This window comes from Gopherus evgoodei, chromosome 16, assembly GCF_007399415.2.
Source record: "Gopherus evgoodei ecotype Sinaloan lineage chromosome 16, rGopEvg1_v1.p, whole genome shotgun sequence".
In the NCBI taxonomy this organism is placed as follows: domain Eukaryota; kingdom Metazoa; phylum Chordata; order Testudines; family Testudinidae; genus Gopherus; species Gopherus evgoodei.
In genome coordinates this window covers 5,911,844-5,936,398 of record NC_044337.1, presented here as the reverse complement: position 1 = coordinate 5,936,398, position 24,555 = coordinate 5,911,844, and the positions used below count along the sequence as shown (strand labels likewise).

At 58.0% G+C, this 24,555-nt stretch overlaps 1 protein-coding gene across 4 annotated transcripts in view; it reads right to left on the bottom strand.

Annotated features, from left to right (window-relative positions):
- Window positions 1-24,555, bottom strand: part of ABCA2 (ATP binding cassette subfamily A member 2) — a 133,530-nt gene that overhangs the window by 68,519 nt on the left and 40,456 nt on the right. For 3 of the 4 annotated variants that reach the window (XM_030535671.1, XM_030535673.1, XM_030535674.1), the window contains exons 2-6: window positions 9,469-9,562; window positions 6,690-6,692; window positions 3,581-3,692; window positions 2,058-2,224; window positions 304-431 (exon numbers count right to left, since the gene is read on the bottom strand). In XM_030535671.1, coding sequence (XP_030391531.1) covers window positions 304-431; window positions 2,058-2,224; window positions 3,581-3,692; window positions 6,690-6,692; window positions 9,469-9,562 — 504 coding nt within the window. The remainder of the gene's footprint in view (window positions 1-303; window positions 432-2,057; window positions 2,225-3,580; window positions 3,693-6,689; window positions 6,693-9,468; window positions 9,563-24,555) is intronic. The other variant, XM_030535672.1, reaches the window with a different exon arrangement.

The window sequence follows — 24,555 nt, the reverse complement described above, 5'->3', positions numbered from 1 at the left end:
GGAAGCACCATGTATCACTGCCATAACCCAGGGATCACATTGAGTAACCCCTGCATGTCCCTGGTGCCATGGCCATCGGTTGGCTAGATGGGTGCTGTGTGCCCACCACAGACACCACAGCCCACATACAGCATCTGACAGACAGGAGGCCTGAGCCTGACTCATCCAGTGCAACTCCCGCTGGCAGGCAGGTGTGGGTATTCAGCACCTGGCAGGATCGAGCCTTCTGTCCTTTCATGCCCTTCTGCCCCATGGCCGTGTGGCTGCGCTCCTCAGAGAGGGGTTCCCTGTGCAGGCACTTACCTCCTTGAGGTTGATGTTGGAGCCTAGCAGCAGCTGGGCCGTCTCATTGGGCAAGGAGAGGTTCCGAGTGAGGAAGTGATGAAGTTCACTCTGGTCCTTCACCACGGAGCCCAGCGTGAAGTCGGACGCTGGTGGGGAGCAAGGGAAACACTGCGACGTTAGAGGCTTATGCTGCCCCCCACCCAACATGTGGGCCAGGGCTGGGCACTGCTCGGCTATGAGGGGGAGATTTCACGCTTGGGTCCATCCGACCTGAATCCTGAGAGCCAGTGGCACTGGGCACGCCAAGAGAGCTGGTGGGGCTCTAAGACGTGCTAGCTAGCAGGCGTGAAACCCTCACCTAGGCTTTAACCCCTTTCAAAAGGTAATCACTGATCATGGCCAGTTCTAGGCGCCCCTTTAGGACTGAGCATGCCAGCTGCTCTGTGTCCGCAGCCCCACCCCAGCACAATGGGGTCCTGGTCCCCGGGATGCCTCGGCGCTACCGTAATACACCTAATAAACAACAATCCCAATATAAACACCGTCATCTTTGCCTGCAGTCGGTGCTGTTTTACAGGTTGTTTGTCAATGCATGGGCTAAGCACACCTCATATGCCTGGCCTGGTCAGGCAGCAATGCCCCAGGGACCTGGGAACCAGGGCGTGAGGCGAGTATAGTGCAGTAGCACCATGCCACTCACACAGGGAGGCTGTCACACAGGGAAGCGCCTCCGAGATGCTTTGTTCAGACAAGGATCCTCAGTTCCCCTTTCCTTTGCTCTGTGCAAGTGAAACGTTCCCTGGAACGGGCGCAGGGAGGGTACGAGCCACGGGCACTGGGGTCAGCCCTCAGCCCATCTAACTCTGCATGAACAGGGGACACAGACACAACCCCATGTGGCTTATGTGACCAGCCCGCAGGCACGAAGAACGAGTCATGTCTCCTCAACAAAAGCTGTGACAGCCCCTCATGAGAAGCCAGCAGCCGGGACGCCACCGCTGGGACAGAGGCTGATCTGCAAGAGGACGTTTAGCTGCCCGTGGTTTGCCCAGCCCATGGGGCCAGACTGACCTGGAAGGCTCACTGGCGCAGGGTCAGTCAAACAGGTCTCAGGGAGAAGTGCCCCCAGTCTGGATCGGGGGGGGCGGAGGGGGGAAGGAGTGGATGCCAGCTCGTTAACTGCCGGCGCTCAAGGCCCCAATCTGCCCTGTAGGTTTAAAGGTCACACTTCCAGACCTGCTGTGGGCATGTGACAATCCGCTCGGCAGACCCTGTCCCAAGGCTTTGCTACCACCACTACAGCCCCTCAAGCTCTTGCTCAGGCTCCAGGACCCACAACCAGGCCCAAGAGAGCGCAATGGGAGAAGCCCAAGTGTGGGGCCACAGCTCAGGTCGGCAGGGATCCTGGCAGTGTGGCTGGGAGAGTGGGGCTCTCATCCAAGATCAGGAGACACAAAACGATCCAGAGACGGCTGCGTCTCTGCCCCAAAGTGTAGGCAGCTTCCCGCACCAGGATGCAATGACAGCACTGCAGAAATGGGACCTGGCTCTGACACCCTGAGCTGCGGGGAGGATCCGGGCCACCCCGACAGGGACCTGGACTCCATGCCGTGGGGCTATCCCCATGACGGCTCTGTGAATGGCAATGCTGCTATTTCCCAGGGTTCACCCAGCTCCTACTGCCAGATCCCTGCCTGGGCCTGCCACACCCCAGTCAGCTGCGGCGGTGACTCATCAGTGGGGGCAGGTTAGGCCTGTGGCCTCGTCCCTACCTGCCCGGCTGTCGAAGTGGGTCTCCATGGAGCTGGGCTCGCTGTTGCTCAGGGACTCCAGCTGCCGCCGCAGGGACTCCAGCTCCTCCTCCAGCCCAGGGTGATTCGGGTCAAACAGGTTGCTCTCTTCCACCACCTCATTGAGCCGCTCCAGGAGCTGGGTCACGCTGAGGGAGGGCGGAGAGAAGGGGCCTTAGCACAACCAAGGATGGCCTGTGGGAGGGGGCACGTGGGGGGGCAGTGCTCCTGCCAGACACTGGCAGACTGATGACGAGCAGAATGGAAACAGACTGCAGGGTATTGCTCGAGCAGGTGTGTCTTCAAGGGAGATCCCTCCTCCCCCAGGCACACAGCTACCCCCTCCCCGTCTGCCCCTTTAACCCTGTCCCTGCCAGACACTGTGGGGCTGGGACTTGCGGGGCGGCAGAGCTCATCTCGAATTCAGCCAAGCCTCTGAGTCAGCAAGTGAAGCCAGCAGCCAGCTGCCATGGACCCAGGTGGGCCTGTGGGCGACAGCTCAGTGCTCCAGCACTGCTCCAGCCCCACTCCAGCCCCGCTTGCTGGAGGCCTGCCTGCTCCCCAGACCACCCGCTAGCCCTCCCAGAGCAACGACACTGCTCTCTGCTCCCAGCGCAAGGCCAAGCAGCACTGACAAGAGGCTCACGCCGGGGGCATGGCCCAGTCTCATTCGGGGAAGGTGGGCACTGGAGAATTCTGGCCAAGGAAATGAATGGAGGCAGGTGACAGCTGTGGCCGCACCCAGGGAGCTATGGCTCAGCTGCACAGATTCCAAAGGGAGGGAGGGATTTCATCCAGCTGGGAGCAGCTCAGACAGGACAAGTCTACAGGGAACTGGCAGTTTTCCTCGTCAGACACCTGGCACGAATCGGGCACATGGTGAGAGGGTCCCCTCCCCACTGTATTCCCAGGCTCCTGGACAAACCCAAACCCTGAGGATGGCGAATGGAGGGCAGTTCACAACCCAAAACTGATCCAACCCAAAAGGCGCAGGCCGTCATGGGCCAGGACCGCGCCAGGACTCAAGCACTACCCCCGTGCTGTGCCGGCGCACGCAGGCCAGGAACTGAAAGCGGTGGGTTTATTTCTGTCTTCTCTGAGGAGAGATAGGCAGCCAGGAACAAACAGCAGCAGAGGGTGAAAAATAAATCAGTGCTTCAGCCTCGATGAACAACTCCGCATTTCTGCAGGGCTGTCAGGCTGGGAATCTAGTGACTTAGAAAGAGGAACTGAATAATCCTGCCGGCCGGTAGGATCAGCATTGCTTTGTAGAGGGGAAACAGGCACATGAGGGGAAGTGACTTGGCCATGCCATGTTGCAGTCCTGTGCTTTAACTCTTTCCTCTCCCAGCTAGATAGAATGATCTTCAGCCATTTCAGTGTCCTTGTAAACCCGTAAGCAGCCAGCACGAGCAAGAGAGAGGGCATGTGTTTGGACACGCACCCTGTGCTCAAAGCAGACCCAAGGCAAAGAGACAAGCCGTCAAGGAAGGGGATGGACTCACGTGGAATTGGAATACTGCAGGAATCCAAACTCATCTCTCTGGCCGTCAGGGCATAAGGACTGCATCACCGGCAGGATCCCAGCCGAGGTGAGAGGGGCTGCTGTGTAGAAAGCTGGAGCGGGAGAGAGACAGTACAAGAGAGAGAGGAAAGATATAGGGGGACAGGGAAGCGGGGGGAAAGACACCCAGTTCAAAGAGAAGCATGAGTGTTGGATCAGTACGATTATTGGCTAGTACGTTATCTCCAAGTGGAAGGTCAGAGGGTAAAGGTCAGAGGTCACGGAGCCCCAATCCGTCATGTTAGCCTCTGTGAGGTGACCAGTGGGTCTCCCCAGCCGGCATCCAAGAGCCAGTCCTGCTTTCTCCCCAGGACCCTGCACGCGGCAGCTGGTCCCGCCACAGGGCCCTTCTGTCGCAGGGCCAGGCCCCACAGCTGTGTGGGGCGCTACGCTCATCTTCAGTTCCCTGGGGCACTTTTACAGCCCCCTGGGTCCAGGCTGCAGGGGCCTGCCACCCCTCGCTGCCCTGAGCGCTCCCCATGCCCCCAGCTCTCAGAAAGCACGGGGACCCCCGGGGAAGCTGCAAACCCAGCAGCTGTTCTGATCAGTCTAGTAGTGACTCTCAGATGTAGGGTTAATTTTCAGAAAGGTGGGGGGTGAAGGGGGCACAAGGTGAGAGCAGCCGGTGCTAGAAGCCCCTGGGGCACTTTTGAATGGGCCACGCCCCTGCCCGGCTCCCTCAATCTACGGCTGGCTGAGGCGAAGCACAGGAGTTTTATTAGGAAGTAGAAATGACGAGGCAGGGAGGAGAAGGCAGCTGGGATGAGAGCGTGTGAAGGGGGGTGAGGATCTTAACAAGTGACCTTTCCCTATAGCTCCACCGTCAGCCCCGGCTAGCAAAGAAACAGCCCTTCCCCACTTTGGGCCATTCTCCCAGCCCCGCTGGTGCATCTCCCCAGGTTCCTGCCTCCTGCAATCGCTGTTCCCAGAACGAGCCAAATATTCCAAATTAAAATAGCAGAACCAGTGTGCTGCTGGTAGTCAGCTAATGTGCCCCAGGTAGGGGAGGGTGGTGAGCCCAAAGAAGCCCACCAGGGACGCAGCTGGGCTTGGCTGTCATGCCCACGGCATGGCCCCACTGCTTCTGGGCCAGCCACAGGTGGAATGGAAGCACCCACATCCAAGGGTGCTGGGGCAAGTGGCATGCAGGAGTAGAGTCACCGGAGGGGCGAGGAAACCAGGCAGTGATCCAAAGGGGACTGTTCTAGTGACCAAGAGCTGCTAATAATCCCATCTCTATGCTCACAAGGAGCAGGGTGGGCCCTGGCAGTGAGCCCCCTCCCCTGTGTGGGAGCTCCCATCTGAGCTGAGGTGTGTGGTGGGAGGAGATGGGGTCTGGTGGAGAGCCCCCTCCCAGGCACCCTGTGTGCTGGGCAGGGTGGGGAGACAGGGTCAGACAGCGAGTCCCCTCCATCTCCAGTCACTCATCAGGACATCACATTGTCCTGCTGCTCAGTTACTCAGCAGCAAACTCCCACTGGAGGGGCCGTGGGAACTGGGGCTGGCCAGATACTCCAGTCCCGAACCCAGGCCTGCAGCAGCAGAGACAAGGCTCCGTCGCAAACTATTCAGAGAATTTAAATAAAAAATCCTAACTCTTTGCTTCTGTTCACTAATACGAGTGGCTCTAAAACACCTCCTCCCGTCCCACCCCCACGGTGGAGCTAGTGCTGAACAAAGGGCTGTGTTCAGAAAGATACTGCAGAGAGGCAGGGACTGGTGAAGAGACACACTGACGCAGATCCGTTAGCCTCGGGACAGACTGGGATTCGATAAGCCTGTGAGGCAAAGCAGTGAACCAGGTGGGACACCAGCCCCACAGCAGGCTGGGGCGATGGGGAGCAGGGACAGTGTCATCTACAGCCTGCAGCAGCCCGTGGGGTGAATCAGAAAGGGGCTTTGCACTGCAGAGGAAATAATGGGCGAACTCTGGGGGAGAGGGCCCCAGCTGCCCACCTGAAACAGCCCAGCTCAAACCTTGGGGTTAAACCTACTTGTGCCTGCACTGGGTCACAAAAGCCTGGGCCAGGCACAAAGTGCATTGGAAGAAGTTTAAAAAAAAATCCAAGTATTTTACCTCTTGGGGGGGAGAGAGAGAGAGAGAGAGAGAGAGAGAGACTCGCCTGCCCACCCAGCCATGTACGTACACCCACATGCACACAGGGCCCATCCCCACTATAAAAGCAATGCTATCGAGGTCCCAGTTACAACACAATTGTCCCCAGGCATGATTCCACTGGGGTTCAATCATCCAGCATTAGTGGCATCTCCCCCCGTCCCGACGCCTTGCATAAAGCAGGCTGGCACACAGCCCCAGGACACTGTCTCGCACAGGTCAGCTCTGTTGAGGCTACAAGTAGGAGCCGTGCGATCTGCTCATCCGGAACAACCGTGTGGTTACCAGGTCCCCCATGGCAGCCACTGTCACGGTGTAGATGAACCCAGAGCGGGGTCTCCAGCTCCTTCCCCCAGACACACAAGGAAATGCGAGAGACAGGAAGAGTGCGCTGCTTCTTACCCGGGTTAGAGCACAGTTTGCCCCAAGGGGGAACACAATGCGGCTGGGGGGGGTAGGGGGAAACAAGTTTCTCCCCCACTGCTCCCCCTCCTCCACAGCTGGGCCCCTGCTTTAACCCTTGCAGGGCCCATGACCCAATGGGCAGAACCTGTTCGACCCAGCCAAGCTCAGCAGTGACTGTTAAACTCAGGAAGGGGCCTGGCCATGTAATGGGGCCCAACAGAGATGGTGAGGAGCAGGGAATGAGAATTGTGGCCGAGTCAGGAGCCTGGGCTGACCACGGCACTGGGGGACTCCAGGAAAGATGGTGGGTCTATGGCACAACCCAGAATGGAGCCTCTGGCTGTGGTACACTGGGCAGGTTCCTTTTCACCAGTCCCCATGGAGGTGGGAGGAGGAGGAGGGGTGAAGGCTCAGGTTAAGTAAATGTGTTAGTCAAAGCAGCCAAGAAAGCCAGGCCACCATGGCTGCCGTTTCCCAGAATGCTTTGCCAAAGGGGAGAGTGGGAGCGCCAACCCAACCGACAACTTACAGACTGGAGCATGCAGTGGCAGCGTGGAGGAGAGGCAGACAGGGGAGTGATGATGGGGAAAGAAAAAGAGAACGTGTGTGAGAGAGAAACAAAACAAAAAGCACAGGTCAGAGATGGGGACCCGGCGTGCGGGCAGTCACAGCCTGGCCGGGCACTCCTCCTCGCCAGCGCCAACAGCTCTCCACGTGCAGGGATGGCTGAAACACAGGCTCAGGACACCATTACCCTCCGCCACGGCCTGCCCCACTCCCAGAGAGCCAGGGCATCGCACTGATGTGTCCCAGTCCCCCTTCCACTCTGCCCCACCCCTCCAACCCCCATCAAGCCCTAGCAAAGGCTGCTTCATTTCCCCAGGCAGCAGCCAGGGGCTGAGCTCTCTGCTGGGGATGTGGGGCCTGGAGGGGGTAGGGTGCTGGAATAGGGGGGAGCAGAGCCCGCTGGAACACACCTTCCATCCTGGGGTTCCTGGCTGGCCCCTCATTCTGCAGTAGGGTGACCAGACAGCAAGAGTGAAAAATTGGGACGGGGTGGGGGGTAATAGAACCTTATATAAGAAAAAGACCCAAAAATCAGGACTGTTCCTATAAAATCGGGACATCTGGTCACCCTATTCTGCAGCCACTGTTTCTGCCAGCTTCTCTCCCTCTCCCTCTCCCCTAGCCTCCTCCCCTGGCAGGGGTGCCAACCCCTTCATCAAGGCACCTGCCAGCCTGACAATGGGGCAAGGAAGGACTTCCCCTGGGGGCTGCAGGGTCTCCTGCCCCTTCCTATGAAGCCGCTGGACCTGGCCGCTCACACCAACAGATGCTGGCCCCAAGGGAGCCCTGCTGTGAGCCAGGCAGGCAGCGCAGTATAGTGGATAGGGCACCGGACTGGGAATCAGGACCCAGGTTCAGTTCTTGGCTTTGCCACTGACCCGCTGTCTGACCTTTTCACCTCAGTTTCCCCTTTGTCTATTCAGACGGGGCGCTCTGTCTGTGCAGCGCCTGGCACAATGGGGTCCCAATGGCATTCGGGGAGTCTAGACGCTAACGTAACAATGATAAAACCTGGGCTGGCAATTCCTGTCCTGCATGAGAATCTTCACCCTTGTCCTGCTGGGATGGCAGAGCCTGTGGGGAGCTGCCCCGGTGCCTTGCAGCGTGGCATCCCCAGCCCACCCGGGGGAGAGCCCTGGACTCTCACTGGAAGGGGGAATCTGCTGGAGCTCTCTTTTTCCATAGGGGGCCCCGGAAGCTCTTATCCATAGGGGCTGCTCCTTCAGTGCACCAGCCCTGGGGAACTGGAGCAGTGGACAATGCAGCCACCTTACCAAGCCCACTGGAGTCAGGCTCCGCCCCTGGGAAGAGCTGGCCTGAACTGCATGGTCCGACTGCACTGCAAGGTTAGCCCAGGTGAGCGGCTGGGTTAGCCTAGGCTGGGTGCGAGCAGCCACATTGCCCCCACCTGTCCGAGTTGCTGCACTCCACTGCGTGGGGCTAGGACACCTGGGGGACCCAGGCCACTCGGTGCTGCACCCAGCTGAGCCGGTGTCCGACTGTCCTGCACGGGCAGCGGGAGGTGTGGGAAGGCTCACGGGAGGTCTCAGCGGAGGAGTTTACTATGGGGGAGGGCTGTTCGTTATGCCCCACCCCTGATGAGCGAGGAAGCCCAGGCTCCCTGGAAACTGGCAGCAGGGGGGAGCTCTGGGCACAGCCAGCCAGCCAGCGGCAGCTAACCCAGGCCGCTCATTTCTAGCCACCCACCCAGATTCAGTTAGGAGCCAGCATATGCCCAACTGCTGGAGACGGATCCCAGCGAGTGAGACCAGCTGGGAATTCTGTTACCCTCAGTCAATGAGGGGGCTGACCCCCTCCCAGCACCCAGATCTCTGCCCCACCACAAGCCCCTGCTGTGGCCAAGGGCAAGCAGAGCCTCTGGGCCTCCCACAGTCCCTCTGGCACCCCCTGAGCTAATGGGCCTTTCGGTAGTAACGCTCAGCCCACGTGCAGCATGAGTGGGCCTGGAGGGGGATCCCACACTACCCTGACCAAGGGGAGCTAGCCAGCAGCCCTGGGGAAGGGGGCTCACCCCCAGGAGCTACCCTCCCTGTGCCAGGCTCTTTGCCTTGCTTTCCCAAGAGTACAGCGATGCAGCTCAGCCCAAGGATGCCTGCCCAGTGAGCAGCTGGGATGGGCTGGCAGAGGCCCCTCCAGCCTGCTGGCCCCTGGGACACGCTCTCAGTGCCCCAGAGGAGGGTGGTGCAGAGAGGGGGCTGGGATATAGCCAACTGGCCGGGCTGCTGCAGGGAAGTGGGTTACCAGAAGGGTGGGGCTGTGAGCTGCCCCACGGAGCAGTGGGGGATCTGCTGAGGGACCTGCTTTCACATGCCCCCGCTCCACTCCTTTGTCTCTGCGCTGCGCCCCCACCCCCTGCTGCAGCTGCACGGACAGGGTGACCACTGGAGGAACATCCTGTCTTCTGGATCCCTGCAGCCTCTGGCCCCTTGACCACCAGACCCTCCCACTGGGCTGGCACACACTGACCCCTGCTCATCCCCACCCAGGCCTCCTCGTGAGCCCCCTCCCTGCCCAGTGCCAGAGCCCTCCCCAGGAGTATTCGCTAAAGGAAGGATCTGCTTGGCTGAGAGGGAAGCTGTGGCTGGGGGTCTGTGCTATCACTGGGGGGAATTTCCCTGTCTCACCCCCCAGCCTCCCACTTCTCTCCCACACGCCTCCCCTAGAAGGCAGGGCATTGCCCTCCAGAGTGTCCCGACACCTTCCCCACAGCCCACACTCACCTTCCTTCACGGGGATGGTGGGCTTCTTCTGCCGCAGCCCCAGGAGGATGAAGAAGAGGACCAAAGGGATGAAGATCTCGAAGGCCAGCACCCACTGAGGACAAGACAAAAAGCACAGGTGACCGTGAGGTTCAGGGCGGTTTTCTGCCCCATACTTCCCATAGGATCCATCCAATCAGCACAGACTTTGCTCAGTTTCTTGGGGACCAAACTGCTCTGTTTACTGAGATCACTCCCCAGTGCGCACACTCCCAGTGGGACCCCACTGACCTCCCTGGACCAACAGCAGCCAGGGAGCAGGAGACAAGACACAAGCCAAGTGTCGCAACACCAGGGCATCCAGGCCTATATGCATGCAGGCAGGCAGCTTAGGGGAGCAGGGCCTAGACCCTCAGAAGTATTTAGGACAGAGGTGAGCAAACTACGGCCCGTGGGCCACATCCCCACTCCAGCTGGGGGGAGCAGGGTCAGGGGCCACTTCCAGCAGCTCCCGAAAGCAGAAGCATGGCTCCCCTCTGGCTCTTAACGCATAGGGGCAGCCAGGGGGCTCCGCACACCACCCCCACCCCAAGCGCTGCCCCGGCAGCTCCCATTTGCTGGGAACCGCGGCCAATGGGACCTGCAGGGGCAGTGCCTGTGGATGGGGCAGCACACAGAGCCGCCTGGCCGTGCAGGAGCCGGAGGGGGGACATGCCACTGCTTCCGGGAGCTGCTTGCGGTAAGAGCCACCTGGAGCCTACACCCCTGAACCACCCCCGCGTACCCCAACCCCATGCCCCAGCCCTTATCCCCCTCCCACCCTCTGAACCCCTCAGTCCCAACCCGGAGCACCTTCCTGCACCCCAAACTCCCCATCCCAGAGCCTGCACCCCCAGCCGGAGCCCTCATTCCGCCCTCATGCCCCAATCCCCTGCCCCAGCCCAGAGCCCCCTCCCACACACTCCTCATTTCTGGCCCCACCCCAGAGCCTTCACTCCCTCCCGCACCCCAGCCCCAATTTCATGAGCATTCATGGCCTGACATACAATTTCTATACCCAAATGTGGCCTTTGGGCCAAAAAGTTTGCCTACCCCTGATTTAGGATATTGAAACCAATGGGAGTTAGGTACTTAAATACCTTTGAGGTTCTGAACCTAGGTGCCTTTCACCCGCTGGATGGAGACCAGACATCAAATCCACCTTGGATCACAAGTGACATGAATTTGGGGGACCTCAGCTTAGTGCCTGTGGATATTCATCAGCATCCTAACACCTGCCCCCCACCCACCATGAGAACTGAAGTATCAGAGGAGCTGCAGGTCAGGATTGAGGGACACTGGCAGAGATGGGAGTTGGGGAGCAGGGAGCCCAGAGCTAGGAAAGCAGGGGGCTGTGGATGAGAATTGAGGGGCACCAGCCGAGCTGAGGGTGGGGGCAGGGAGCCCAGGGCTGGAACAGCAAGGGGCTGCGGGTGAGAATTTAGGGGCATCAGCCAAGCTGGGGAGTGGCAGGGAGCCCGGGGCTGGGATAGCAGAGGAGCTTGCGAGTCAGGACTAAGGGACACCAGCAGAGATGGGGGAGAGCCCAGGTCTGGGATAGCAGTGGGGCTGCGGGTTAGGACTGAGGGGCACCAGCCAAGCTGACGGGGGGGGGGGGTGGCAGGAAGCCCGGGGTGGGACAGCAGTGGGGCTGCGGGTGATAATTTAGGGGCACCGGCCGAGCTGGGCGGGGGGAGGGGGGCAGGGAGCCCAGGGCTGGGACAGCAGTGGGGCTGTGGATGAGAATTGAGGGGCACCACCCGAGCTGAGGAGGGGAGGAAAGGAGCCCAGGGCTGGGACAGCAGTGGGCTGCGGATGAGAATTGAGGGGTACCACCCGAGCTGGGGAGGAGAGGAAGGGAGCCCAGGGCTGGGACAGCAGTGGGGCTGCGGATGAGAATTGAGGGGCACCGCCCGAGCTGAGGAGGGGAGGAAACGAGCCCAGGGCTGGGACAGCAGTGGGGCTGCGGATGAGAATTGAGGGGTACCACCCGAGCTGGGGAGGAGAGGAAGGGAGCCCAGGGCTGGGACAGCAGTGGGGCTGTGGATGAGAATTGAGGGGTACCACCCGAGCTGGGGAGGAGAGGAAGGGAGCCCAGGGCTGGGACAGCAGTGGGGCTGCGGATGAGAATTGAGGGGCACCGCCCGAGCTAGGGAGGGGAGGAAGGGAGCCCAGGGCTGGGACAGCAGTGGGGCTGCGGATGAGAATTGAGGGGCACCGCCCGAGCTAGGGGGGAGGGGAGGAAGGGAGCCCAGGGCTGGGACAGCAGTGGGGCTGCGGATGAGAATTGAGGGGCACCGCCCGAGCTAGGGGGGAGGGGAGGAAGGGAGCCCAGGGCTGGGACAGCAGTGGGGCTGCAGGTGAGAATTGAGGGGCAGAGCTATGTATGGGCACAGAGGGGGAGGGGGGTAACACTGAGGAAGGGTCTGGCTGCTGAGTCACGGTGGAGTGACTGCAGGGGGATGATGGGGGAGGCTGCCAGAGGGTTTAGTGCATGGGATGAAGGGCGGGAGGGGGGAGCCGCCAGGGAAGTCGAACAGAGAGAGGCCTTTGGGGCTGGAGGAGGGTGAGACTGGGGGCTGGCAGGGTCCAGCAGCACAGACAAAGCCGAGGAGTGGGTGAAGCTGGGGTGTTTGCCGTTGACCAGCGTCCCTCTTGAGAGCCTAGTGCTATCACTCCCTCCCCAGGCTCAAGTGTTACACGCTGGGACTACTGATCCCAGGGCCTGAGAGACCAGCAGCCTGTCCTGGCACTGGCAGGGGGCTTCCCCCAGAGGAGTAGGGAAGGAGCAGGCCCCCCCAGGATGCTGTGGCCCTGCCCGCTGCAGCCCAGCAAGGAGGGCTGATGCAGAGAGTTACACAGCAGCGTGTCAGCATTTCTCCCAGCACCTGAGCCCCATGGCCTGCCAGGTGGAGCAATTAACGCCCTGCGGCAGGGCCTAATCTCATCTGCGCACAGGAGCGGAAGTTAAACAGCAGCAGAGACTTGGCAGCACCTCAGAGCCCGGCAGCAGCCAGATCCAATGGGGCAACAAATCCAGAGGCACTGGGCTGGGCATGGGGAAGGGAGCCCCAGCCCAGGGAAACCTTGTTGGGCCAGTGTTACCAGCTGATAGTAAGCCCGCAGCCTGTATGAAAGGAGCCAGAAGGCTCTGAGTGCAGATCCTAGGGATCAGGTGCATGCATGGGAACACGTGTGAAAACATGGGTGCACTTGAATCTAAGCAATGAAGCACACGCGTGGGGGGGAATTCAGGCAAGCACCCACGGTGTATGATTCATCACACGCGTCCAAATGAGCGTGCGCCTACCCGTGGAAACAAAGCTGGGCGTGCACGCAAAGCCAGCCACATGCATGGCTCCGCAGGGGGACGGGGCCCGGGTCTCTGTGATTGGCCAGGAAGACGGCAGCTCGTGACTGGCTCCCTGCTAATGAGTCAGCCTCAGACAGGAGCTGCTGGGGGAGACCGAACAGCACCTGCAGCTTGGGGAGCGTTTCCATCAGCTCCCCGTGTGCGCGTGGGCTTGCATGGAGGCGACCCAGCTCTGTCCATCCCCCAGCAGGCTCCTGGGGATGCTTCCCCCACCCCAGCGAGCTGCAGCAGGTGCCAGGCAGTGCTGGGCCTTTTGAGCGGATTCTGCCCAGCCGCTTTGCCAGGCAGTGCTGGAAGGATACAGCATTCACAGCATTGACATGGGATGCAGCCAGTCAGAAGCTCTCATTTCCTTCCTCTCCTTCCCCAAATGCTTTGCGCCCACGTGCACACAGTGTGAAACCCGGGATAAGAGGTTAGAGCCCAGACCTGGCCGGCAGGAGCCCTCTATCTGTGGTGCTCACATAAAGCCTGGCCTTCTCGGCTCTGTGCCTCAGTTTCCCCCTCTGCAATGGGGAGAAGGATGTTACCTATCAGGCAGGGAACACAGGGCACTATGGAGTCCATGGATGGGAGGTGGCACAGAAAAGCAAAAGAGCCTAGTCCAGAGAGGGACCCGAGCTACAGAAAGGCAAAGTGAGGGGGCGTGGCTAGGAGCGTGCTTCTGAGGGCAGGTAGCCAGACATGCTAGCTCTGCTCGAGTGAGTGCACTAAAAATAGCACTGTGGCCATGGTGGCTCAGGCCAGCCTTCTGAGCACGTTCCCGGGCGTTGGGTGTGATGGTGCTTGGTAGCTAGCCTGAGTCACAATGCCATCCTTAGCACACTGGCTCGGATGCGTCCATCTCCCTGCGCTAGGTAGCACCTTCCTAGCTGCAGTAGAGACACACCCAGTGTCAGAGCTGGGCATGAAACCCAGGAGTCCCGACCCCACGTTTCCTGGTCTCACCATTAGGCTAGAATCAGAGAATGGCAAGAGACTCACTTCAGATGCACAGATTCCCCGGTACGGTGTGCTCCCATAATAGTGAAGGGCTGAGATTTCCCATAGCTGGAGGCTCAGATTGAGGTGTCTGAACCCTATAGTCAGCTGGGAAAATCTCAGCTGGCTCTTCAAACCTAACTTGTTCTCAGGACTTGTAACCTGAAGTCGTGGGTCTCAGCCTCCTCCTACCAGACCATCCGTCCATGTCTACATCCCTACCACAGCTGCACCAAGATCCTGGCGGTCATCGTGGGCATTACAGCAGCATTCTGCTGCACCAGGCCAGCGCTGACCAAAGGGACTGAGAGACACGACCAGTTCTCAGGGGCACAGAGCAGCTCAGGTTAGTGGGGGGGAGCAGCATTTCCTGGGGTTCTCTCAGGGGTGGGGGGAGCAATCGAGCTCTATAACCAGTATTTGCTCTCCCCATGTGCCCCTCAACCGTCTCGCTAGTCACTGGCAAATTTCTTACTAGCATTATGGTACAAGGGAGCTCTGGGAAGGGGGTCTGAAGGTTCACAGGGGCCAGGCTTTACAAAACCAATTGGAGGGTTCAGGCATGAGGGGTGGCCACAAAGGTGGCTGTGTGGGGAGCAAACCATGGGGAGGGGGAAGCTGGCACGAGGAGACAGGAGCAGAGAGAAGAGGGGGAAAACAAAGAACAAGACGAGCGAGCTTGATGTGGTGGAAAATGGGGACCAGCCCCCATGCCCGCTGGGGCCCACTGGCTATGAAACACAGAGAGGGGTCAGACCTGCATGATAGGTATCCGCCCCCTCTCCCGCTGGGTGTCTAGCACAAGCCACTTTCCATCCTCCAGCCTTGGAAACTCCAGTGGCTCAGCCTCCCGAAACGTACTGGGGTCCTTTAACCAAGGCGAGCAGCGCCTCACCCAGACCCTGGCACCCCCAACCTCAACTCACACCCAACAGCGCCCCCTCCTGGGTCACCAGCACCACTGGCGTTTCCAGGGAAGTCTCCCATCATAGCACTGACCAGCCAGGCCCGGCCCAGCGGGCAAGAGAAGCCAGCATCTCAGCGAGCCCAATCGGCAGCAGGCAGCTGCTGCCCCCAGGGCCAGACCTGAGCCGCGCTGCCGCTAACTGGGTTAAATACGCTGGCTGTGTTCGCTGCAAAGGGCAGCTGTGGTTACATAATCCCGGCCCTTTCATTCCATGTGCTGATACGCGCCAGCACTAGAGATGGTCTGACAGGTCCCATGCTGCAGGTGAGAGACCAAGCCTCCTCCAGCAGCTCTCCCTCGCAGCACAGCCCAGAACCCAGCAGAAAGGCTGACACAGCACAGCCAGACTTGGGGCTCATGGTGGGTGAAGGCTGCATGTGATGCTCAGAGCTGGCGCTCTCTCACGGGACATTCGTCTGCCTGGCCCTGAGGACATATAGCCCCTCCCCAGCCCAGTGTCCTGTTGCCATAGGGAGTGCAGGTAGGGTACTCCTGGGGATGCTCCCACGGAAAGTACGGAGGGGTTAATGGGCACTATTATGAGACCACGAGACTTTGCATCAAAGTACCCAGCCTTCCTTTTTAAATCAAAGACTGGATGTTTTTCTAACACAGGGGTTCTCAGCCTCTTTCTTTCTGAGGCCGACCCCAACATGCTATACAAACTCCACAGCCCAGCTGTGCCACAACTGGCTTTCTGCACAGAAAAGCCAGGGAAATTGCCTGAGGCCCTATGCCACAGGGCCCCCACGAAGCTATGATGCTCAGGCTTCAGCTTCAGCCCCAGGTGGCAGGGTGATGAGCCTTCGGCTCTCTGCCCTGGGCCCCAGTGAGTCTAACACTGGCTCTGCTTGGCGGACCCCCTGAAGCCTGCTCGCGGCCCCCTAGGGGGCCCAGATCCCTGGTTGAGAACCACAGTTCTAAATGATCTGCTCCAGAAATTATCTGGGGGCCGTTCTCTGGCCTGCGTTATGCAAGTCAGACTCTTACCACAATAGTCCCTTCTGGCCTTCAAATATATGAATCCTGATGCTCAAACAATCACAGACACCATAACAAATCCACAGCCCCCTGCAAGCTCCCAGCTGTCACCACCCTGCTCCCCGCAGCCGCATGAGACGTCCCAGAGACAGCGGGGATGGAACTCTCACCCCCTACTCCAAAACACAGGCCCCAGTGGCACAGCTTTAAGAACTAGGGTGATGCTACCTGGTCACTTCACCTTTCAGTTCTGGCAGGTGTGAGAGACACTCCTCAGGTGGGGTGGGGTGGGGCTGGGAGACCGACCCCAGGATGCTGGCACTAAATTAAAGTGATCCACAGTGATCCTTACACAGTCACTTGTGTTCTTTCTTGTTTCTTACTCCCATGAAAGTCACTTTAGTCACCTATTATCTGTATCGTGGTAGAACCTAGGTGCCCTACCACAGAGCAGGGCCCCCCAGTGCCAGGCACTGTATAGACACAGACCAACTGAAGGTGAGACTGGTTTATTGGATTGAGATTTAACAACCTCTTGGGCTAGAGGGAAAAATCTGCATTAGCTCCAATCCTGACCGCTGAGGCACGGTCGAGTATGTGTCTCTCTCCCCCTCTGGCCTGTTTTCTCCCATAACAGAAAGTCACACACAGCGCCTGGCTCACTCCCATTCTCAGGCTGCATTCACACCCTTTGCAGCCGCCTGGCAGGACGTGGCTGTAAAGACGACGGCGAAGAGCTTTGCCCTGTTTTTCCACAACCCAGCAGAGGTCAGCATCAGCTGGGGTTCAAGTCTCCAGGGTTTCCCACCTCAGCCAAGCCTTGACTGGCCATCCTGGGGTGGGGGGGCTGATTAGCCATAGTCCTGCCCCTATTTACACCAGTGCATAATGGCCAGGATCGCAATCTGGTAACTTTCACAGCAAATCCAGCCCCAGAGACTGTGACCATTCAGGGGATCTGACTGTACTTATGGATTTGGGTTGATCCTATGAACTTCTGACTAGGAAAACTGCTGTCTCATCAAATGCCTCCTTTTAAGTGTGGAATCCAGCACAGACTGGCAGGGACAATGGAGAGCAGTTAACCTGAATGACCTTATAGCCACACACGGGGGAAGTGAAGGGGGTTGGATGAAGGCAGGAGAACCAGTTTTCTCCAACTCTCCCCACAGGAGCTGGTGTTTGGACAAAGGACAATTCTCAAAGCAGGCCAAAGAGGCAGAGGCTCGTCTACACTATGGGGGTTCTAGTGGCATCACTACAAAGCTAGGCCAGCATAGCCCCATGGACATGGCCTATGGTAACAGAAGGGGTTTTCCATTGGTTTAGGAACCCCAACTCCCCGAGCAGCAGTGGCTAGAATGATGGCAGACCTAGCTGTGTCGGCACCAGGGTGAGGTCTGTATGGCTCTGGCACTCAGGGGTGTGGATTTTCCTTAGCTTTGGTGCCCTGCATGTTAAACTCAGGGGGGCAAAGCTGGGTGCCAAAGGACTCCCTGGGGAAGGCTTTGCAGAGAGACAGGGCAGGAGAGGGGAAGAGAGGGACTAGCTTTCATAGCAGAGAAAGCAAGCGGATCTAGGGACAGCATCTTACAGTTCAAAAGTCAGGCCATGAGCTGCAGCGGGACAATCCCACAGGTCTCGGACTCCAGCCCAAAACACTTCAGAGTGGTGAGGAAAGTGAGGCAGGGTTCTTTCCCGTCACACTGATCTGTGCATTTCTTGTGCCCTACAGAGCAGTGGTGTTAGAATCCTGGGCAACATCTGCCTGTGTGTTATCCCTTGATGAGTTCCCCTGTAGGCCCAGAGCACGCACCTGCTGGAGTGCAGGGAGAGGTGTGTTTAAGCTGCTGGAGAGTCTAGGGGCAGCACTGGTCTCAGCTCTCAGGAGGGGCTGCTGGATAGAGGGGCTGCTCCCAGAGTGTGCGCACAGGGGCAATGATGGGCTCAGGTCACCCTCAACAAGCTTAAAGCACATGAAGAGCCAGCACTGGGATCCTCTCACCCCTGCCTGGCCAGTGGGGGAGCTCACCAGTCCTGTGCCAGAGGCCCCAGGCAGGACTAGCAGAGGGCTGCAGGTTTGGATTTAAGGGCGGGGGGAGGGGGGAATCCAAGAGCAGACAGAGCAGGGCTTGCAGGGGGGAAGCAGCCCCTCCCTGCAGGAGTCTCACTGAGCCCCACTTTCATAAGCAACAAGGGAATTCGCCCTGCCTTTAAGTTACAGCGGGGGACAGGGGTACTACACCCACAGCCCCTGCTAGAGCCCAGGCATTGGAGGGGACAGGGAGAGGCAAGGGGAGCACGTGTGACCAGCTGGAGCTCTCAGAGCTCACACAGGGATGCAGCAATCACAGCTCAGCTTTACCTGTTCCCTGTGCTCCCTGGGGCTGGGCTGGGTTGGGGTCCCAGGAGTACAGAGCAGCGTTAACAGGGTCCCCGAGCGCTCAGCCTGGTACTATTACAGAGTGGACATTGCCCCTCCACCGACCTGGCAAAGTGACACGAGGAGGGGCTTCTCCTGCTCAGGGTGAAGGAACCCCCCTCTCCCCATTCTCTCTCACACACACACACACACACACACACCTGCTTTCCCCAGTGCTCCCCTTGGCAGCGCTGCATCCCCTCGGGCAGCTGTCTGGAAACCCCAAATCCTCAAGGGTCGCTGCCAGCCAGGCTCCCTCTCATCCAGGCAGGGGCGTCGCTCCCCTGCACATGGGCCTGTCCTGTCCTCTGCGGATTGGGGTCACACAATAAGCCCTCCCCACCCCAGAGTGCCAACGGGGAGCTAATCCTGCCTACTCCTTCCAGCCTGACGCACACAAGGGGCCGAGTCAGCTCTCCTCCCTGAAGGCCCAGATTTTTTTGGGTCCAAATTTACAATTCAGATCCTCCCTTGGAACAAGTTCTGCTCCCAGGCCCTGGTCACATGAACTCAGCCTCACGCGGGCCTCTTGACGCTGTCACACCACAGCAAGGAGAGGGGACTAACATCTTCCCACGAGCCTTCCTGTAGGAGGCCTGGCAATGCCAGGCTGCCTTGGCACCCTTTATTCAACCCCTTGGTGCCAGCACAAGGCCTTCTCATGCCTTCTAATTCTGCTGTTCTGCCCAGTCAGATTCATCCCTGGTCTGCCCAGCCCCTCACAGCCTCCCCCATTCACACCCACTACCACCTTGCAAGTTTCACCACAGTCTTTGATTTCTCTTCTCGGTTCCTACAGAGCCTTCCCTCTCCTGGCTCTTGTCTACACACAAAGGCTGTCGAGCCAGCCTGTGAGTACCAACCTCAAGGCAGTCGGCGAAGAAGCAGGGCACAAACCCCAAACGGTCTGAGTTTCACCAAGCAAAAATCAAGTGTGAATTCCTCAGGCGTAACATGGAGTCACGGACAGTCCCCCGGGCACTCTGTCCTGTCACCCAGGGGAGCCTGCCTTTGTGATAGGTGGCCCCTTACATCAAGGATCACAGCAATATTCCGGTAGCTCCCAGCCCCAAGGACCAGTCACTTACCCCAGGCCAGCTGCACCTTAGATCTTACACCAATTGTAGCCAATCCTATAACAAAATATCTAGAGATTGATTAACTAGGAAAAGGAAATGAGAGTTATGTACAAAGTCAAAGCTGGTAAACAGAAACACACACGCGAGTTCCAATCTTAAGTTTCAAAAGGTAATAGCAGCTTCTATCATCAGCAAGCTCTACATGTCCTAAGGGCTAAGCATTGAGGATCTTTTGCCTGTGCCTAGTAATCCTTCCCCCCAGGATGCAAGGAGCACAAAAGGTACAGTTCTCCCCCTCCCCCTCTTTGAGCTGTAAACTCAGCTGATGGAGGAATTCACTTGCAAGGGTATGCCCACACTATGGGATTATTCCGATTTTACATAAACCGGTTTTATAAAACAGATTGTATAAAGTCAAGTGCACGCGGCCACACTAAGCACATTAATTCAGTGGTGTGTGTCCATGTACCGAGGCTAGTATCGATTTCCGGAGCATTGCACTGTGGGTAGCTATCCCGTAGCTCTCCCATAGTTCCCACAGTCTCCCCCACCCATTGGAATTCTGGGTTGAGATCCCAATGCAAACACAGTGTCACGGGTGATTCTGGGTAAATGTCGTCACTCAATCCTTCCTCCGTGAAAGCAACGGCAGACAATCATTTCGCGCTCTTTTTCCCTGGATTGCCCTGGCAGATGCCATAGCATGGCAACCATGGAGCCTGTTTTGCCTTTTGTCATTGTCACCGTATGTGTACTGGATGACGCTGACAGAGGCGATACTGCAGTGCTACACAGCAGCATTCATTTGCCTTTGCAAGGTAGCAGAGATGGTTACCACCCCATTGCACTGTCTGCCGTGCCACTGTATATTGGTGATGAGATGACAGTTATCAGTCGTTCTGTACCGTCTGCTGCTTTCATGGGTGCTCCTCGCTGGCCTTGCTGAGGTTGGCCGGGGGCACATAGACAAAAATGGGAATGACTCCCCGGGTCATTCCCTTCTTTATGTTTTGTCTAAAAATAGAGTCAGTCCTGCCTAGAATATGGGGCAAGTCTACTAGAGAGCCAGAGAGCACAGCCACTGCGGGTCAGAGGCCCTGAGATCCCGCAGAAATGATGAGCTGCATGCCATTCTAGAGGGTGCCCCTGTAACAACCCCACCCACTGCTTCCCTCCTCCCCCAACCCTCCTGGGCTACCGTGGCAGTGTCCCCCCATTTGTGTGATGAAGTAATAAAGAATGCGGGAATAAGAAACACTGACTTTTTAGTGAGATAAAATGAGGGGGAGGAAGCTTCCAGCTGCTATGATAGTCCAGGCAGGACATTAAAGGGTCGGGGGGAGAGGAGCGCAGCGTCCCGCTGCTATGATAATCCAGGCAGTACAGAATCTTTTCTTTAGACATGAAAGGGGGGGGAGGGTGATGGAGCTCAGCCTCCGGTTGTACCAGCTGCCGGGAATGACCGGGAGTCATTCCCATTTTTACCCAGGCGCCTCCGGCCAACCTCACCAAGGCCAGCCAGGAGCACTCACGGGCTGATGATGAAGACGGATAGTGGTCATATTGTATCGTCTGCCACCGGGAAGGGGATGCTGGTGTTAAGCACTGCAGCACCCCATCTACCAGCAGCATGCAGTAGATATAGGGTGACATTGAAAAAAGGCGAGAAACTTTTTTTTCCCCCCTTTCGGGGGGTGGGAGAAAGGGTGTAAATTGACGACATATACCCTGAAACACCTGGAAATTGTTTTTGACCCTTCAGGCATTGGGAGCTCAGCCAAGAATGCAAATGCTTTTTGGGGACTGTGGGATAGCTGGAGTCCTCAGTCCCCCCTCCCTCCCTCTATGAGCGTCCATTTGATTCTTTGGCTTTCCATTACGCTTGTCACACAGCACTGTGCTGTGGCCTCTGTCTATCACAGCCTGGAGATTTTTTCAAATGCTTTGTCATTTCATCTTCTGTAACGGAGCTCTGATAGAACAGATTGCCTCCCCATACAGCAATCAGATCCAGTATCTCCCATACGGTCCATGCTGGAGCTCTTTTTGGATTTGAGACTGCGTTGCCACCCGTGCTGATCAGAGCTCCATGCTGGGCAAACAGGAAATGCAATTCAAAAGTTCGCGGGGCTTTTCCTGTCTACCTGGCCAGTGCGTCTGAGTTCAGATTGCTTTCCAGAGCGGTCACAATGGTGCACTGTGGGATATCGCCCAGAGGCCAATACCGTCGATTTGTTGCCACACTAACCCTAATCCGACATAGCAATACCAATTTCAGCGCTACTCCTCTCGTCGGGAAGGAGTACAGAAATCGGTTTAAAGAGCCTTTTATATCGATATAAAGGGCCTTGTTGTGTGGACAAGTGCAGGGTTAAATCAGGTTAACGCTGCTAAATTCCGTTTAAACGCATAGTGTAGACCAGGCCCAAGACTCATCTTACGGGGAGAGACAAACAGAGTCTTTTGTCCTCTTTGATGTTCCATTCTAGTCCCTCTTCTGTGGATGGGTTTTCCTTGTCAGATCGGACAGAACAGCATGGGTTGGAGATCAGCATTTCACACTCTCCTGTCCTGTGATTCACAGAGGCTCACCATACACCTGCTCATATACAACCTTGCAGAACGGAGTAATGGGACACAGATGTTGGAAGTGAGATTAATGCGGCAGCAACTCACAAGCACTCCATAAAGTCTAAACATTAAACAAGTTCTTCCCATTCTAACACCTGTTTTAACAATCCTACTGCCCAGGTGAGCCAGACTGACTCCAGCTAGAGGTTTGTCAGTGTTCAGCACAGGCCTGGGACCTTGGCCTGAGTTGGCACCTGGTCGGCCAGCATCACACACGCCATCCCCACAACGCAGCCTTTTAAACAGCAAGTGGCTCTCAACCAGGCTACAGCAGAGCTGCTGTGCCACTAAAATGCAAGGGCAGCCACACAGGGGATTGATTGCACCAGGTTTGACTTCCTGCACACCAGTGAAACCTTGCGTGTAGACCAGGCCTAAGACACAAACACACCCACAGCTTACCTCCCTGTCAGTTCAGCTCTGTCTGATTTCTGGCATCCCCCTGAGACCCTCTGAAAGGAGAAACAGTACAGGGGTCACAGGTATTAACTACCAGGGCAGGCCAGGAGGGCGATGGGACATTTCTTTAAATAAGAGCGACTGAAACCGTCCCACTCCAAACCAGCTGCTTCCAAACTCTCCACCACAAGGGCGGCATCAGCAACTTATTCGGAGCCCAAGGGCTGTCCCCAGCTTTTTTGAGATGACCTGAAAAGGGAAAAATGGGAGCCTGCCCGTCTCTGACACTCTACAAGCGACAGAGTTGGTCTGCCCCCACTGTCTGTAACTAAAGGGCCTGTCACCCCCTTTCTGCTGCAGCACTGCTGGGAGACTGACTCAGCCCAGAACTGAAGAGGGGGCAGAGTCCGAACCTTTATCCAGCAGAGCTTTTCTCCAAAACGTCTCACTCAATAGGTGCTACACGAGGAACGAGGAGCTTTTAAAAGTCTGACTAAAAGTCGCCCTGGCCCCCTGTCATTGCTAGTTCAGTGCCCTCCAGTGACCTATAGACTCGCCGCTTCCCCGACGTCCCACGGGCCAGCACAGGAGATGGTCCCATGGCAGAGGCATGCCGCCGCTTTGGTGGTGCCTTCTCAGCTGACGTAGCCCCACGGGCTTTGCCCTTTTGGAATGGACGCACTGTCTGCCCCCCCCCCCACAGGTTCTGTCCCTCGCTGCCCCCATCCCCCTTCACCCCAGGCACTCCCTCTCCCGGGGAGGAAGGTGCGCTGGCAGCTTCACTCCCACTAGCGGCTCTGACCCCCCGGGTGGCTCCCCCTTCCTCTCTGCAGAAGAGTTTCTGGCTGCTCTCATGGGGCAAATGAAGTGAAGATATTGATGGCTGGTGGCGCAGAGGAGCCTGCACCCTGGGGCCGGCCAGCTCTCGCCACAGCAGGCTTTGGGAACTACCGGCTCACAGGAAAAGGAGGTGTGCAAGGCTAAACCAGTGGGCGGTGACTGAGAACGAGGGTGATGGGCACCTCCTGGGGCACGGAACAGCCAGAGGCAAAGAGGAGGCAAAGCACAAGGACCAGAGACGCTGCCCAGGGGTAAGCACTAGACGAGGATGCAGGAGACCTGGGTTACAGTCTCAACTCTGTCCAGGTGACCTTGGGCAAATCTCTTCCGCTCTCTGCCCCTCCGTGACCATCTTGCCTTTGTCTCACCCAGTTAGACTGTAAACTCCTGGGGGCAGGGACTGCACCTGTGCAGCGCCCACCACGAGGGGCCCTGAGCTCAGCTGGTGTGTCTTGGAGCTCCTGCAATCCCAGAGACGAAGAGCGGTGCTAAGGGAACCCGGCACCGGAGGAGGCTGTGCCCAGGCCCCGCCAGGCTGAGCTCTTGGGGGGGAGAGGGGAGTCTGGAGCTGTTCCTAGCAGAGAAGTGATTCACTGAAGTGACTGACACTGCAAGGAAGAAGGCTGGGTGGGGACAGGGAACAGTTTCGAAGCCAGTAATGCTCCAGCTGTTTGGTGCTGCAGCTAATACCTCGAAGTGCTGCAGAGGCCAAGAATACCACCAGCCCCTGCCCCTCCCGGAGGGGATTCCCAGCAGGGTAGTAAATCACACCAATCCACAGGAGTCACTGACCCGAATAGCACGTGCAGGGCAGATCATAGAATCTCAGGGTTGGAAGGGACCTCGGGAGGTATCTAGTCCAACCCTCTGTTCAAAGCAGGACCAATCCCCAGACAGATTTTTACCCCAGATCCCTACATGGCCCCCTCAAGGATTGAACTCGCAACCCTGGGTTTAGCAGGGCAATGCTCAAACCACTGAACTAGCCCTCCCCCCAAATGATGCTGCAGAGAGGGCTGGGGATGGGTGTGAACGCCCACCTAGCCCCCTCCCAAACCCACCCACTGCTCCCTGGAACCTTTAACCACCCATCCAGCCAGAGCCCACAGGGCCGGCCCTCGTCCTAGAAAGAGTTAAAGCAGGGCCCAGGAACCCAGCCACGGATCCGAGTAGACCTTGAACCCGACAGGCCCCCACTAGCAGTGCTGAGTATAAAAATGCCCTGACTCTCTCAGGCTCGGTGGTCTCTGGTCACCTCCTCCAACCCAGGGGTGTCAGTAGGGGCTGTGTGACCCACTCCTGCCAGCCATCACCGCCTTGCTGCTTGTGCCCTAGAGGGAGTGTGCTGCCGTTCGGGGCAGCACTGGCCGGAGCAGGGCACGCAGCAGCCATTGCC